The sequence below is a fragment of the Miniopterus schreibersii genome, assembly GCF_964146895.1.
Source record: "Miniopterus schreibersii genome assembly, chromosome: 2".
Taxonomy (NCBI): domain Eukaryota; kingdom Metazoa; phylum Chordata; class Mammalia; order Chiroptera; family Miniopteridae; genus Miniopterus; species Miniopterus schreibersii.
Window position 1 is genome coordinate 3,708,601 of NC_138102.1, and position 18,277 is coordinate 3,726,877.

At 45.2% G+C, this 18,277-nt stretch overlaps 1 protein-coding gene across 1 annotated transcript in view; it reads left to right on the forward strand.

Moving 5' to 3' along the window:
• LOC308553612 (uncharacterized protein) overlaps nt 1-18,277 on the forward strand; it is a gene marked incomplete at its 3' end in the record, with an annotated part of 272,043 nt that overhangs the window by 135,056 nt on the left and 118,710 nt on the right. Inside the window, exon 3 of the mRNA XM_081129645.1 lies at nt 7,648-7,727. Coding sequence (XP_080985771.1) covers nt 7,648-7,727 — 80 coding nt within the window. The remainder of the gene's footprint in view (nt 1-7,647; nt 7,728-18,277) is intronic.

The window sequence follows — 18,277 nt, forward strand, 5'->3', positions numbered from 1 at the left end:
AGCCCGGGAGGCAGCCGCACAGGGTGGGGGCTGCGTCCTGGGGGATGTCCGCCTGGAGGGTGACCGGGAGCAGCTGGCGGGCTTGCAGGGGGACAGCTCGCCGCCTGGTCCTGCGCAACCCCGGAGCCTGAGGTAGAGGGTAGAAGGGGGAAGAGTGGAGTCTCAGTGAGAGTAGATTCCGTGAGAAAATACTTTATATGGATGCAGCAACAAGCAGTTTGTGTCTGACCATATAATTACTGCAAGTCAGTAAGAAAGACAAAGATAAGAACCCTCAAATCAGTGGCTACAGGGCCGCAGTAGGAATTCACCGAGGTGAAAATGAAAAAAAAGGCCAGTTCATACGGAACCATCTTCAATTTAACCGTGTGTGTATTTAGAAACTGAAATTGGAAAAGAATGAAATAGTTCATTGGCAAAAATAGAAGCCTGACAAGAGCGACAATGGGAAGGATAAGGGGAAATGTACTGTCTGTCTTCTTACTGGTAAAAGTGAAAATTATCCTGAATTCTTTAGAGGAAATAATTGGCAGTAGCTAACAGAATGAAAACTGTAACTAACGTGATCCAGCTACTTCCATTCTGTATGTAAAACCTTCACCTCGTCAGTGAAATGGCATGTAAAAGGACATTCACTGCACTGGTAATTGTAAAGACAAATAAGTGAGGAAACAGTAATTATGAAAAATTGAATAGATATGCCACCATAATCATAAAATAGAATACGTCTCAGGTAAAGAATTCATTAACTCGACTTTTATCACCAAACTCCTGAATGAGAAAAGCAAGATGCAGTTGAATATGTTATTACAATATTTAGTAAATGTAACAGCACAAGATATGACCAGATTTATATGTATATGTTCACACACTAACACCTGCATTGCCTTAAATGTGGTCAAACTCTCTCCTTAGTAACCAAACTTGTCCAGTAAATTGGATGAATTTACTATATTTGCTTCTTCCCATTTTTTCTTAATCCATCCTAAAGTCCTTGTTACACTTCTGTGGAAACCACCCTGCCAATGTCAGTGACCTTCATCAGGTCCTTTACGATGGATCTCATCACGGTCCATGACCTCGCTGACTTCTCACCAGCATTTTACAGAGGATCCCTGCCTCCTTCTCAAATTACTACATTACTTGTTTTCCAAAATACCATACTTTGTTTTTCTAAAAACTTCATATTTCCTTTTAGTTCCACCTCTTTTTCAACTCAGAATTTTGGATTACTCTATCTAGGTGTTCTTCCAGGTGATATTATCATTTTCTATTCTTATACATACTACATACAAATTAAACCCATTTCCCTAAGTCTAACTTCAGGACAAAATTCTCCCCCTGAGATCTGGACTCATGTCAAATCACTTTCATCACAGCTGCATTTACACTATTACAGGTTTCTGTAATTTCTCACTTGGAAATTGCAACAGTCTTCTAAAATGTGTGAAACCAGTTTCTCAGAAACTGGGAGACAGAAAATATCTGAATAATGAATGGCTAAAAAGTTGCCAAATGTGAGGATAACTATAAATCCATAGACCCCAAAATTAAATCAATACCGAATGTAATAAACAGAGAAGCCTGCCAAGGCAGAGATAGGTGATAAAGGTCAAGTCTTTAAAGCAGCTGCAGACAGAGGAGCACAAATGAGGAGGACAGCAGACTTCTTAGCAGAAAATATGGAAGGAGAGGACAATGCCATAACATCTTAACTTCCTGAAGAAATGGAATTCTATACCAAGCAGAAACATAACTAAAATGCAATGATGATTTTGGACAGAAGACCACCAGTGGTATGATTCCATATGCCAGTCCCAGCTTGTCCCCCAACTGACCATCAGCATCTGTGATCAGACATGTGAGTAAATGAGCTTTCATTCGTTCCAGGCCTGGACTTTGAGTCTTCCAGGTGTGTTCCAGGCACTGTGGACCAGAAATAGACAATCCCCAGTGTCCTTCCTGAATCCTTGACCAACAGAAACTGAGAGAAAATAATTATTGTTTATAGCCTCTAAGTTTTGGGATAATTCATTGAATAGTGATAGATAGCGGATACTTCTCTGTGATGCTGATAGTGTGCTTTCGAGATTGTGCCTGTGTTCCTCCTGCTGCCCTCACACTTGTCCCCCAGCCCACAGGTATTCAGCCCTAAGGACTTCGGAGCTCTGATGTCAGAGCCAGCTCCTGTGTCAGGGAGGAGGAGTGAGTTAGGACAGGGACAGAAGGTTCTAGGAGTGATGAGGATTCCTGTCATAATTGCTGCCAGCATGGGAATCTGGCATGATGGAGAAATGTAGGATCCCTCAGCACTCTTGGTCCCATTTATATGTAATCTCACTATAACACTTTTGTTTTTTGATTACATTACCCACAATTAAAATAAACTTTATTAAATTCCAATTTAATGATATGAAATATTCACTATTAGAGTGTGCTAGCAATGCATAAACATTGAATTGTTATTGCCATCATAAGATTTAGAAACACCTGCTTTTAATAGGTTAGCACTTATAGTAGATATTTATTTGAAGTTGTTGAAATACATTTTTTGCCTTAGATGGTTCAGCAGTGAAAATGAGTATATGCAACTTATTTCTAAAGAATCACATGAGTGGTTAAATGAATGTGTGCTTGTATTGTTTAACCATATCTAGTGGCATTGGGACAGTGACTCTTGAATCTGTAGTTAATTTCAATTTAAAAAAGTCAGTAACTTAACCCTCCCTTTTCTCAAACGCCCAAATATAGTGCAGCATTTCTGCTGTCCTGTGCATTCTTTTCATCAATCTCCAGGAAAAAATGCTAAGCCCTTCATACTTTAGCTCACAAATTATTGAGAAATATTGCATTAATAACTTATGATTCACAAATAATGTCTCCTTGGTGACAGTGATTTATGACCTTATTTTTCAGCTGGGTTTGTTTATAGTGATACAAGAAGTATTAAACTCTAGCATTGCTTTCACATAGGAGGTTGGAAGGAAATTTTGAACCTGGAGAGTTTTTGTCAATATCAATAGAATGATACTATGGAAAGTGCTCTGTAAATTAAAAAAAAAAAAATCATTTCACTTATATGAATTCATTATCATCTTTAGATGGCCATACTTTAAGTCTTTCATCAGCATACCCCACAATACATATTGTTCTAGTACAGTATGGTCAACATTGAAAGAAAATTAAGGTAACTACCCCTACTAAAATTTTGCCCACCATGACTTTGTAAGTAGGGTGAGAGACACAGACATTTCCAGTGGTCTAGGAAGGCGAGTTCTCTGGGCTCTCCTGGCCTATCTCCTTGTGATCCCTCGTCCCCCGTTACGGTGCCCCCTCTGGTGGCCATAGATGAAGAATTATGTTTTGAATCTCATCTAAGAAGTTGTACTCCATGACCATTAGTAGGATGACACTCAAAACAAAATTCTTCATCTTTGGGTTTTAGGGGGCACCCTCAATTTGTACAACACTAACTGTTTATATCTACAGGTGTGTGCCTGGAACACTCAGTGTTGAAAATCCCAGCCAGTTTTACCCATTGTGAAGGTCAGCCTTATCTTAACACCATCCCACAATCCATTTCGAGTTCAAGCAAGTTGCCCACAGCTTGTTTCCAGTGTCACATGCGGACCTTTACTAGAGCCTTGTGGTTATTCCCACAGGACTTATTTCTGAAGGTGTCACAGGCAGAGATTGGGGCTCTTGGTAATGACATTCCCTAGCACAGGACTCGGCTAGTACTTAGAACCTCAAGCTTAGTTCAAATGAATGAGTTGAACCTTGAATGTTAAGGATATTAGTAGTTTTATGGTAATAAGAACAGAGTCAATAATAGCTCAAGGACTGATTTTATTTTATTTTTATTTTTAAAAATTTATCTTTATTGTTGAGAGTATTACAGATGTCCCCCTTTATGCATAGTGAGTATTCAATAATCATCATTTAAATAAATGAAGAAATAATTCCAGTGAAAATCCAAAGTGTTATTGTACAGACTTCTTGAAAACTGGCTTTACAAAGATCAGAAATCAAGGAAAAACAGTGATGTGTATTATGTGCTAAATATTATTTGTGAGCCTTCCTTTTCTGGAAATACAATTAGAAGTGAAATTATGGTTCACTGCATACATAAAACTAATACTAGTAAGGAAATAATGCCCACTTTTTTTGTGCTGTGAAGACTAATGAAACAGATTTGAAATGTTTGCTTTTATGAAAATTCTTTCTCTTTTCCCCCTTTGCTTTAATAAATATCATTCAAATTTTTAGATATTCTAAATTTCTGGAAACAGAGTGAGGGGCATTTTAAAACACAAGTTTTGTTAGGCCATGACTGATTATAGTAATTATTATTTTCCAAAACTATACAACAGAAGCACTAGCGCTGAGGTCAGGGGCACCTTTCTCCTCTCCTATCCCAGAGCTGAGTGTGTTCTTTACACAGAACATACTTGAATTGAATGAAGTTGAGACCTGTAGGAGAACCCATACGAAAAGGGTGTGTGTCAACACGGGCATGTTTGCACACACAGTGTTAGATTAATTTAAAGATGTTCACATTATAGTAAAAATAAAATACTAATGTTCATAGAAGGGACATAAATGGAAACATCAAATGACTATTGTGCGTAAGATCTTGTGGAAGATATTAAGAACTAGGAAATTATTTACAAATTTTTACGTTAGGACAAATGACTTATGTGTAGGAAAAGTTAAATAACCATTAAGGACAAGTAGATCAATACATGAAAGAGTTAACTACTGGGTTGCGATCTATTTATTTGCCGCCCAGCATCAACTTTCCCTCTGACACCACCCCAGTTTCCCGAGCAGGGGTGTTTTCTCTGCGTTGGTGAGGCCGTAGGTCTGGATGCTCCCATTTCCACTGCAGGACGACATGGTGATTTCTGCTGGATCTTTTCTCCACGGCTCACAGCTCAATAATTGGTCATCTTGGCCAGTCACACCTCTCCCCTGAAACACTGAGACTAAATTGTAAAAACGAGGGAGTTAAAATGCTGACGACGGAGGCATCCTGTTGTGGGCCCAGCGACCCAGGGCTGCCTGCTCGGTTCGGTCCAAGACCCCCGGATTGATCTCCTCTCCTTCCAGTAACAGCTGCAATCCTAAAAATTAGGCAGAGTTGCTTGTTTTAATCTTTAGACAGCTCTCTTTAGTCTATGAAAGATCTCAACTAAAGCAACAGCTAAGCAGTCATAAGTGCAAGTGGTGATGAGAGGCAGGAGAGAGAGCCCGGTGGGCCTTGAAGGGTGCTGAGAAGTCGGCCGTGGCATGTGAGGAAGGGCACCCGGCGGCGAGAAAGCCTGGCACCAAATACTGGAAGCTGAAAAATGTGTTGGATTTGGGGAGAGGGGGTAGAAATACATAATTTCATGTTATAAATGTGAGGGTGAAAAAGTAGACTGAGAATGTATTTTTAAAATCTTGAGGCTGGCTTTTTAAAAATAGTGTAGATACTGTGCTTTTGAAGGTGCCGCATCCAGGTTAGACTGGCAGAGAGGGGCCCTACTTTGGAAGAGAAACAGTCTAAGTACAGAGTAATGAAAAGTATAATCCTTCATTCATGTTTTGGCCTTTGCCTTGCTTTTAAGATTTTAGTTACAAATTATAGGTAACTAAGTACATAAAATTTACATAATCTAAAAATTGATATTACAAGTCTCTAAATCCCAAATATATCAACAAGAAAGTTACATATTTTCCCAGGATATGGAATAGCAGAAAGGAAAAGATATCCAAGAATTTTTTAATGATCGATTTTTGAGATCTCTTAATAAAATTTGGTTATAATAAAAATTAAGGCAAGAAACAAGTCACAGAATTACAAAATCTATTTATAAAGAGGTAGATTTTCCATAATTAAAGGAGACATTGAGCCCTGGCTGGTGCGGCTCAGTTGATTGAGCTTCTAATGACATTAAGGGATATTTTAAAAAATTAACAGGGAATTATTAGAATTATTTAGGGACTATAGAAGAAAATACTTGTACACAAGGTTTATTTCTCAACTTTAAATGGGAAATATATGTAGATGTGAATTTACCCATTTAACCAAACTTTTATAAGGAACTTCGGACTTGTTGTTTACTTGTGACTTTCAGTAGCAATTATTTGCCATGTAATATTATTTATACCCAGCCCCCGTGGTCCCCTGTCTTCCATCCGTCATCTACCTGGACTGTCCATGGCACCAGGGGCTTATGGTTGTATCTCCGTAGTGATTTACTCATGTAACACTGCCACCTATAGCTTTTTACACTAATTTGTGTTTGTTTATTTCATTAGGAAAATATTAAGACAGAAGTGTAGCCTTGTTCCTTCCTCCCAATGCCCGGTGCTGTAAACTGTGGTCCACCCCAGGATGCTTCTGACCATATAACTCCATTAAATGGATAAAGCCTTAGCCTGACATTGAAAGTGTTTCCACTGTGCGTGGAAGGCCATTTGTCAAAATTGACCTTATATGTGAAGCAGTTACAATTATTTGTTGATTCAAGTGTCAAAGCCCCATCCTAAGGGAGTCAGCTGGGAAATTTTTTCTCATTTGATAATATAGCTCTTTCAGGAGGAGTTATAGATGGATTTGATGTTTCCAACTAAGGTTGAAAACAGAAGTGCACCCAGAGCATCTTAGAAGGTCACCTTTGCTGGACTGAGCCACAGATCACAATCTTGGTTTCCTTGTAGACTGTTCCTAAAGTTACAGCTCTCGGAGCAGGGTCTTGTCTTCATTTATCTTGTTTTAACACTAACACAAGTAAGGCTCAGCAGAAGCTTTAGAAAATAAACAAACTTCCTCTGTATGGTACATTCTTTTATAGGGTCTATGTATAAATAAGCTGTAGATGGGGATGGAAGCTTTGTATTTTAAAAACTTAGATGATTTAGCATAAATACATGATTCATGACGATACGTAGTTGATTATAAAGGGAGTCCCACAGGCTTGTAAACACAAGGTAGCTGTAATCATACAAAATAGCTGTTGAAGGAAAACACAAAGGAAGCATTTCCAATTGAAAATAGTATAAAAATAACCCGCTCTAGTACAACAGGTATGACAGTGGGGAAATACGCTGAAATGAGAAGATATGAGCTGTGCAGGAGACGTGCCTGTTTATGACGCGTGTGCCTACGTGACAGCTCCTAGTGCTGTGGAAATTAGTAACTTGGCGGGAGTATTTGTGTATGGAAATCGTACTTAGATCCAGTTCTCTCCCACCAGGCTTTTATTAACCTTAAAAATCACCCCCCACCCACTGTGTGTGTGTGTGTGTGTGTGTGTGTGTGTGTGTGTGTGTGTGTGTGTGTGTGTGTGTGTGTGTGTGTGTGTGTGTGTGTGTACACGTACGTACGTACGTGTATTGCTTTGAATGTTACTGTGGAACCATGGAGATTACCATGAAAACTGACATTGTACAAAGTGACCTTATTAACCAATGGACAAAATTTCGGTTTTCCATAACCTTTATGACCTTTGATCTAAATATTAAATATTCCCTTACCAGCATTTATATGTGGAGCGAAATGAAAAGTAGTAAGACTAACATTTACTTAGTACACTGTAACTTGACGCATTGGAATCATTGAGAATTAATTTGTTTTGTTTTGTTTTGTTTGTTTTTTAGCCAAAAAACTACAACGGATAGTGACTGTTACGGAGACAGTGACATTCATCTCTTCGCATGAGGGAGCTGGTGGATCTTCGGTAAGTGGGGGTCAGGGAAGTCTCTGATACATTCCTTTATAGGATCTGTGTATAAGTAAGCAGTAGGCAGAAGGCACGGGACACGCCGAGGCCCTGCACCCTGCAGTCTGTGCCACTGCTCTGCCTGTGGGACGTCTTTGTCCCGTTCGCCGCCAACCCCTCGTGGATGTGGACGAGTTCACGTTCACTGACCCCTCCGGCTGCGCATCCGGGGCTCCGGGGTCTGCGGCGCAGCAGCTCTGCCACCCGCCCGCGGCCCCCGCTGCCGGGCTCATTCGCACTTGATTCTAATCGGGATCCTAGTGTTTTTTGTTTCTTCGCTGCACTTTCATCTCTATTAGTCAGTTTCTCCTTGAATGATGCAGTTTTGTAAAAATGTCACTTGGTTTGTCCCTGGGAGACAAGGCGACGACACGGCTACCTGCCTCCCTGTCTGCGGAGAGCTGGTTCCCAAGCCCGATGAATCCCCTGTGACCCGGGAGGCACCTGGCGGGTGGACACTGGCCATGGTGCACGCCTGTCGTTTACCCGGGGTCGGCGTACCGGGCGCGAGCGGCGAAGCATGTACTTGACGCAGGTCCTCTTAGTTGGGTCACGTGCTGACTGAGGTGAGCTGCGGGGAGTGGTGGCATCTCACTAACCAGTTGTTCGAGAGCACTGGGTCAGGCGAGCAGAGACAGCTTGCATGCGTGTGCGTGCGTGTGCGCCTGTGCGTGTGTGTACACGGCGTTGTACGCTCTGTTGTACTCGGTGTAAACATGGTTTTGCTGTCGTGTACACCTGACATGCTCTCTCTCGCTTAGGATGTGAACTAAACGTCAGCATAACTGTTTCATCAGGTAACTGGAGACACCCCTGAAGAAAATTTGTAACGTTAGCACTGCATGAGCTGTCGTTCTATGGTGATCTTAGGGCTTTCTTTTTCTGTAACAGTCTGAAGATATTTTGTGCTTTCTTTCCCGAGGCCTCGCCTGGACTGGAGAAGGTGGGAGGGTGGGGCTGGGGCACAGGAGTTGTTGCTTCTCTCAGTTATAAAAGTCCCAGATTTTTATTTATTGAGATACTATTGACCTGTATCACTGTGTAAGTTGAAGGTGTCCATGTGTTGCTTTGAGAAATTCATTTATTGCACTATGGTACCATCACAGTGTGAGCTAGTACCTCGGTCACGTCACATAATTATCATTTCTGTGCTGACGATATTAAGTCTCTTGGCAGTTTTGAAGTAGATGACACAGTATTGACTCTAATCTCTGTGTGTGTGTTAGCTCTTGGCGACTTACTCTGCTGCAAATTCTGGCATCTCCCCAGGCCCAGGCCCAGGCCCAGGCCCAGGCCCAGGCCCAGGCCCAGGCCCAGGCCCAGGCCCAGCCCCAGCCCCAGCCCCAGCCCCAGCCCCAGCCCCAGCCCCAGCCCTAGCCCTAGCCCTGGCAATGACTGTTCTACTCTCTTTCTACCAGTTTGTCCTGAAAAGCCTCAAATTAGGCTATAATTTTATATTTAAATGACCATAAAAATACAGTTAGAATACCTACTGACAAGATTTAGAAGATATTTCTATCACTCCTAAATTATTAAGCACGTTCCCTAAGTTTTCAGATACTCAGAAAAGGAGAACCTAGGGCTTTACTCTGGAAGCGTCTGTTGGCCAGCCCTCACCGCCTGATAGACTTTCCTTCCGCGCTGGGGGAGGTCCTGGGCCCGTGAGGACAGACCTGTCCTTTCTCAGATGAGAACACGAGGAATCAGAGGAAAGGAACGAGTGGAAGGGGGGCCTGCTTCTCTCAGATAACTAGTGCAGCCCCGATGTCTCAGCGAGGCCTGCAGTCTGGCTCGCGTACTTCCATGTCTATTACCTGACCTCATTCCCACAGCATGGCCCTCTGAAGTTGGCTGGCGGGAATTAGGTCACCGTACCTATAAAAACAGTCTTAAATCAGTTGAATATCTTTCCCGAGGTGACACGGGAGCCCTCGTCTCCTCACCTGGAGCCAGGGCTGTCTCTGTTACCTGCCTGTGGCCATGTGACTGCAAATGGAACAGCTTCCCCACCTGGGTGTGGAGCCTCATTCACGGAAACAGCTGAATGAAGCCCCAAGAGATCCCCCTGCACAGGCCTTTGGCAACCTTGATCTCCTTGCGCAAAGGTGTGCGGGCCTTGTTCCTCTAACCTGCACAATAGGACTCGCTAGAGCTATTAATTCAGGGTCAGGCAGGAAGCTTTCCATGCCACGTGCAGAGTGGAAATGGTTACGGGGTTACTTGGGAATGCAGGCTGTGGATGCCTTGCCTGGGACTGGCCCAGCTCCCTGTCTCCCTGCACTTCAGCTGCTGCCTAACTGCCCGGTAACGACTTCATCAGTTGCTCGCCTCTCCACAGGCCTTCTAAACACGACTTTATTATGTCCCGTGCACATATTCATAATTTCTTTTCTACCCAAATATTTGTTATCTAGGCAAGGGGGTTAAAGATCTATTAATACAAATTACATAAACATATAAATGAGTTAAACGTGAAGCCAGCTGGGAGAAGGGCACTCATTCGTAGTTCAAGATCCTGAGCTCGCTCGCGCTCTGCTTGGTGTGTACAACAGGAGGGTGCTTAGATCGAGTGATGGGGGCCTTTCAAAGCAGTCAGAACTTGTGTGTAAGAATACACCTGCCGTTTCTTCACTGCCTCTTTCATGCTTAACTTCCCCATCTACGAGCTTTAAAGATGGCTGAAATTTTCATGCAGAGATTGTGTGTCCACAGCACGTTTGACATGATAGATGCATCGTAAAACACCTTTGAATCTTTTGTGTCAAGTGTGGTGCATCAAGAGTGGTAAGTTTAATGGGGTAAATGCTTGCAAGTACGTTAGTGGGATTAAAACATTTATATTCAGAATGCTACTAATGTAATATCTTACATAGACATTTTCCTCTAGCACATGCAATCAATAATCGATTTTCCCTTTGCCTTTTATGGTTATAAAATATCAGATAATTTATTTTTCTTCTGTAAATAGTAATTAATTTTTAATAACTCCATAATAATTTGTTTCATTTTTTTATAAAACAATCAAATTATTGAGTCACCATGAAAAAATGACTTCATTTAAATTTATCTGAAACTTAAGCTTATAGAATTGTAATTTATGAAAGAGTCCAGTGGGATGATCTACATTTAACAGCCTGAGATTCTACTTGGAGTTATCTGTGTGTCACAAGCAATTTGTTCAGGGTGAACAGCCTGAAACACACACGAGGTTCCGTATTTCCTAGAGGCCCCCGTTAATCCACCCAGCAGTCTGATGACCTTGACAGCAGCTTCCTCCTCGAAAACTGACATTGCATTGGTAAGGTTAAGTAAAATATGTAATGGGAAAACCAAAAAAAGAGGAAAATTATTATGAATCAAAGAAACCTATTGTAGGGTTTCTTATCCTCACTGACAATCTAAACCTTTGCATAATGATCATGTCAAGAACAATATCCCCTGGGAGCTGCCTGTATATTGGGCTTGACAGTTCGAGCTCGGTGTGACAAACTGAGATAGAGGTTTTACATCTGAAATGGGCTTTTAAAAATGAGATTATTCTGCATTATGATCTTCAGAGCTGTGCTTGACTTCCTGCCACCACAGCTTCATCACCATATGAAGACGCCTGAAATAGGCTGTGTAATAGTGTGGTGCCAAGTTGGTGAGATGACTTAGATAATAATACAACTTCAATTTGAAGGAGAAATGACTCATTTATTTTTGGTACAGTTCTAAGTAATTTCTATTTTAGAGAATTACATTTATGACTTCAACAGATTTGCAGATATATTTAAACGTGTTTAATACATTAAGGAAGACCACAAAATGATTAGCGCCTCTCCTTGGTAATCCTCCCCGCACCCCTGAAATCTCTTGACTCCCACAGACACCCTCATCTGTGTCAGAGCTCTGTGCCTGGGTTGGTGTTTCTTCAGGTAGATTTCAGGAGAACTGTTCCTGAACCTCTTTAAGGGACCAGACTATTTTCTGGTATTTGGCACTAGCTTCCTCTAGCTTTCTTTTCCTTGGCAAACAGTCTACTATCCATCTTGATGGCCATTGAGAAGATGCACCTGGGGGACTGTACATTGTCTACCCACAGCAGTTATTCTGTCAGTGGCGGTTGCCTTCCTGGTCCAAAGTCATCCACTCAGGAAGAGTTGGTCAGTGACATCGCTATGGGCTTATTCTGATGGCACTTGAGTATGACATTAGTCCTCATGCAACCTGAGCCGCTGTGGAGAGCAATCGAAGAAATGATTCTGCCTTTTATATGGGTAAAGCCTCTTGCTTCCACCTTTTTGCTGGACTCCAGGACAGGGGCCTGAGGCTCAGCCCCATGTGCAGTCACGGCCTCACCTTTCCCTCCACTCTTTCACCAGCTCAGCTCTACACATCTTGAATTTTTCCCAAACTTTGACCCAGGAAACTGGCAGGGATGACTGGCTACTGTCCGGAGGAGACAAACAGGTGGACACCAGCCTGCCTGGGGCACAGGCAGAGTGTTGGGTTGCCTCTGCTTTCCAGTGTATCTGGGATTATGGTGTTGACTGGGAGACCTGATGAAGCTTCTCGCGCTCAGGCCCTGTCCCTCATGCCACTTCTACAGACTCAGCGTGAGGGCAGGCGTGGCAGATTGCACTACCTGTGAGAGTTCACGCAAAACGTTCAGGAACTTCCATGGGCTGACTCCAGTTATGTTATGACCAAAGATAGCCTCTTGTTTTCAATATGCAGTGGGCTTAAGAGCTACAATCTGGTGGAAGCACGAGCGAGGGGCCTGGTTTTGAAGTGGTTTGCACACCCGTCTCCCTGTGATGTTTAGGTTGTATATCTCCTTGGCATATGGGTATGAAGTTAGAACTTGCATATCAAGTTGCCTCTTGGTGTGATCAGGTGCCTACATTGCTGTACATCGTGTCGATCTGGTTCTCACAGTGAAATGATTGAGGTGTTGCTTGTTTATTTATGGAGATCTCCATGGTGAACGCTGGTGCTGTCCCTTACTCTCTGCTGTTTGGTAATTAAAACGACTCTCACCACTTATCACGTCACCTTTGAATTATGCTACTTTAATCTTTAAAGCTATTTTTAGCTTTCCTGTGTATTTCTTCCCATCTCTCGCTCTGGTCACATAGACATTGAACAAGACACCTGCTACCTGTAATTAAGCTGCGTGTCTTGATTCAGGTGCAGACATTCATTCATCTCTTTCATTGTCACTAACACATTTGCAGGCACTTTTATTTTCTTGTGCATATAAACCGCATCTGTGAGTCCACACTGCTCAGCACCCAGGGCAGGCCTTAGAGCTGGGGCTCCTGTTTTCACCCATCATCACCAGTCCTTAAACTCTTCCACGTGGCTGATCATTCCTTTTTTCTTAAAATTATGTCCATTGGCTTTCTTTCTCATGCCTGTAGGATTACACACCGAGCTGGGGTATGTCATAGCACTAGCTCTGCATACACAGCCCCCATCACATTCTGCTCCTTAACAGACTCCAGTCATTATTTTGGTACTAAAAGCCTTTCATTACTGACTTCACTCTGGCTTTTTTATACTTTTTTTATTTGCTCAGTCAGTTTTATAGTCTAGTTGCTCTTTTTTGTCAAGTGGCTTATAATGCATTCTTCCAAGTACAATAGTTCACCTAAAACATCTATAACTTCAGCTCATAATGACTTTCCCCTACTCTATGTTTCTCATAGATTCTTTTTAGGAATACCTAATAGAAATATGCATTTGACATTAATTCCTATTTTTTGCTAAACTAACAGAGACCAAAACCATGCCCCCTACTGATCTCATTACTACACCAGAGCTATCATATAAAAAAGTGGCATTTGTGAACAGTGGCTGTGACAGAAATGTGAGGAGTAAAACAGTTTTAAAATCACATTTTACAGCAGCTGTACCATTTCTTTTTTCTTTCCCAGCAGACAGGGCTTTGCTCGCCAGTACATGTTCCAGTACCACTGTGAGCTCTTGACCCGGGGTGGGATGTGGATGCCTTGTCCTGCTTTATGTGTTTGGTTTGAATGCTGTGTTTATACTGGAAGCCTCACAACGTTAGGGGACAAAGGTGAGCTCACTTGCTGCTGCTTTTGGAGCCAGCCCATGTCAGGTAGCACAGGGTGCTTGACATCGACCCAGGGCCATCCTTGCTTTGAAGAGAATCCCCCAATTATGAAGTTCACATAAAAGTTAAGTTAGTTCATTGTCTGGGATAATTCAGGAAATGACTATTAATTCAGAATATATGTGCTAAATGGCCTATGTGCCAGGTTCTGGTCCGTACCGATGAAACCCAGCAGTCTCTCAGGCCAGCCCATTGAGGAGCTGAGCTCTGCGGGCTCTCCGAAGCCTTGCCCAGTGTACTAAAAAGAGGACCCTGGCTGTTACTGTGCTGTCTCTTTCACTAAAGTGACCTGCATAGAGCTCTCAGCCACCTGACAGTGCATGTGAAGGCAGTCTCTTTATTCTGTGGCTGCTTGCAAGAGCTCAAGCTCTCAGGAATGTCGCCTTCGCCATGGACTTGAGCAGCCATTACTGCAGTGCCCATGATAATGGGTCAGTCCCCGATTCCCACTGTGCTTTGAGGACGTGTACTGAACACTTACACACCCTCTACCGTGGCTTCATGTCCGTGTGTCCTAAGCTGCCTTGCTGTCCCGCAGGTCTCCCCTGCATAGTCAGTATGTCACTGAATTACGCTGCACGGAGCACAGCTTCGGTACCTGTGGGCGGGCCTCACTACCCAGTCTTGTGGGGGTTAGCTTTTCCTGCAGTCTCATGCTATATCTATTTTTTTTTAAGGACATACAGATGAATCAATTAAAAAGGGCTCTAAGAACTTAATGTGCATGTATGCATAACCCATGGCCATGGACAGTAGTGTGGAGAAGGCCTGGGGGGTGGGGGTAGGAGTGGGGGCAGATGCTGGGTGGGGGGGATAAATGAGGGAAAAGAGGGGCATCTGTAATACTTTCAACAATAAAGTAAAAATAAATAAAGGGCTCTGAAGGTGCTATTGCTCAGTAGATATACTTAGATAAAGCTTTTTAAAAAAGATTTTGTATTGAATATTTTTTAGAGAGAGGAAGGAAGACGGAGAGAGAGAGAGAAACATCGATGTGATAGTAAAATATTGATCGGCTGCCTCCTGCACGCCCCTGCCAGGGATCAGGCTCGCAGCCCGGGCCTGAGCCCTGACCGGGAATGGAACCAGCAGCCTTTCAGTGCCCGGGACGACGCCCAGCCGCCTGAGCCGCAGCGGCCAGGGCTGCAGCTCTTTTCAGTTGGCCACCCAAAGACTGATCAGGTGACGTGGTGGTTTTTAGCTTTATACAGAATTATAGCAAATACTATCTGAGAGTACGTGGTAAGAGGTTTCTGGATGTCTTTGCATGGGAGATACTTAAGCCCCCTTTCCATTCCGCCCGGGGGTGCGTAGCAGGGACCTATCCAAGCAGGTTGCCTTCGAGCCTTTTCCAGCTCTGGCTCTATTGTGTCCGTGTCTAAAGAAGACAGAGGCGGTAGCCCATCATCTCTTTATAGCACCGTTGCCTTCACGGCGTGAGTTTGGACTAGACCCCCTAGCGGCCCGCCAGACAGCTCCCAGCCCGGCTTTCCCAAGTGCAGGAGGGCTTTCTCTGGGGAGGGGGGTGCTAAGGCAAGGGCAGGAAGGGGGGGGGCAGAAGGTCGGATCTGGATACGCACCCTGCGGACAAGGCGGGCCTCTGGGATGCAAATACTGTTAAGGAAACAGGATTGATTTGCCCCTTCTTTCTGCACCGATGCCTGTAGTGTGAGTGAAAACATTTGTCTTTTACGTTTAAAAATATGTATCTCATTGAAATGTTCCCATGTGTTGATGCCATGCTTTCCTCTTAGAAAATGTACCTCCTTTCTGCTAAGTCATCAGCTGCCAGACATTTGTCTGATCACATCATGTCTTTGAAGGCAGTGAGCTTTTTTCTTTCTGTAACATTTTTTGGGGGTATGGCTTACTGCTCATGCATCACTGTTTGGGTTGTGACTTTAGATTTGCATTTCAGGCTGGCCTCAGTTATAGAGAACTAGAACCACCTATTAGGTGTTTAATATTTTTTTTGTCAATGTCCATTTTAAAATTTGAATTCTTAATTTTTTCTGGAGCAAGCATATATATCATTACTAAGTTCATGGTCATGAAAAAGTTCAGTGTCTCGCCCACTGGAGATTTGGAGGAATGAGTGTAGTCAGTTGGCTTAATGAATAAGTTAGTATAAGCGTTTATAAGCTTTTCATATGCGGGTTACCCCAAGAAAGAAGGTGAAGGGATTAGCCCAAGACCAGGTGTGCATAACCCGCAGACACAGACAACAGGGTGGGGGTGGCCAGAGGGAAGGGGGAGGCAGGGCCGGGGGGAGGGGGGCAAAGGGTGGGGAAATGGGGACACCTGTAATAGTGTCAACAATAAACATAAAGTCCTGGCCAGTGTGTCTCAGCTGGTTGGAGTGTCTTCCTGGGCACAGAAAGGTTTCAGGTTCGATTCCCGGTCAGGGCACATACCTAGGTGGAAGGTTTGGTCCAACTGGGGTGTGTAGGGGAGGCAACCAGTCAGTGTTTCCCTCTCTCATCCCTCCTTCCCTCTAAGATCAGTGGACTTATCCTTACGTGAGGATTAAAAACAATAACAAAAATGTTCTGTTTAAAAAAAAATTAAAATAGCATTATAAGCTAAATAATTCTCTAAGAAATTCAAACAGTGGCCCACAAGAATCACCGTTTACCTTGACAGTGATACAAAAAGGGCGGACCGTTAATAACAGATGAGCCATTAATAACTGCTGAGTCTTAATTTGCTTCAGTGCACATTGCTTCTCAAGAATACTTAATCAGAACGAGGCGAGCTTTCCTGTTAGGTGACACTGTAAACACTGACAGTCCCAGTTCCTGGGTGGGGCATATTTGGACAGGTCCTTGGGACAGCATGTGGGACGGAGCCAGCCACCGAGTGCACTGTCAGAGCTCTGGAAGGGCCGCCGCTCCGGGAGGCCGGAGACACGCTCGCGAGGCCTGACCTTTGAGGCGGGAGCCTGGCCAGCCTCCGCCACTTGGCCAGTCACTCAGCGGACACGGGCTCTGGGACAAAGGCTCTTTCCTCCCCCCGCCTGACAGAGGCCCGCGCGCTCTTCAGCTGCAGGCGAACAGCCAACGGAGCGGCCTGGGAGCACTGCCGCAGTGTCCCCAGCTGCCCTCACTGGGAGGCGCTGGTGCAGTGTCCCTGTCCCCAGCTGCCCTCACTGGGAAGGGCTGGTGCAGTGTCCCTGTCCCCAGCTGCCCTCACTGGGAAGGGCTGGTGCGGTGTCCGTGTCCCCAGCTGCCCTCACTGGGAAGGGCTGGTGCGGTGTCCCTGTCCCCAGCTGCCCTCACTGGGAAGGGCTGGTGCGGTGTCAGTGTCCCCAGCTGCCCTCACTGGGAAGGGCTGGTGCGGTGTCAGTGTCCCCAGCTGCCCTCACTGGGAAGGGCTGGTGCGGTGTCCCTGTCCCCAGCTGCCCTCACTGGGAGGCGCTGGTGCAGTGTCCCTGTCCCCAGCTGCCCTCACTGGGAAGGGCTGGTGCAGTGTCCCTGTCCCCAGCTGCCCTCACTGGGAAGGGCTGGTGCGGTGTCCCTGTCCCCAGCTGCCCTCACTGGGAGGCGCTGGTGCAGTGTCCCTGTCCCCAGCTGCCCTCACTGGGAGGCGCTGGTGCAGTGTCCCTGTCCCCAGCTGCCCTCACTGGGAGGCGCTGGTGCAGTGTCCCTGTCCCCAGCTGCCCTCACTGGGAAGGGCTGGTGCAGTGTCCCTGTCCCCAGCTGCCCTCACTGGGAAGGGCTGGTGCAGTGTCCCTGTCCCCAGCTGCCCTCACTGGGAAGGGCTGGTGCAGTGTCCGTGTCCCCAGCTGCCCTCACTGGGAAGGGCTGGTGCAGTGTCCCTGTCCCCAGCTGCCCTCACTGGGAAGGGCTGGTGCAGTGTCCGTGTCCCCAGCTGCCCTCACTGGGAAGGGCTGGTGCAGTGTCCCTGTCCCCAGCTGCCCTCACTGGGAAGGGCTGGTGCAGTGTCCGTGTCCCCAGCTGCCCTCACTGGGAAGGGCTGGTGCAGTGTCAGTGTCCCCAGCTGCCCTCACTGGGAAGGGCTGGTGCAGTGTCAGTGTCCCCAGCTGCCCTCACTGGGAAGGGCTGGTGCAGTGTCCCTGTCCCCAGCTGCCCTCACTGGGAAGGGCTGGTGCAGTGTCCGTGTCCCCAGCTGCCCTCACTGGGAAGGGCTGGTGCAGTGTCCCTGTCCCCAGCTGCCCTCACTGGGAAGGGCTGGTGCAGTGTCCGTGTCCCCAGCTGCCCTCACTGGGAAGGGCTGGTGCAGTGTCAGTGTCCCCAGCTGCCCTGACTGCAGTTCGCTGGTGCAGTGGGTCAGAGGGGGAGCGGGAAGGACTCTCGAGAGGCGTTCAAGGGCGAACCGAGGGGCTTCAATGTCAAGAACCCTGAACGAGTCGTCACGGGGACAG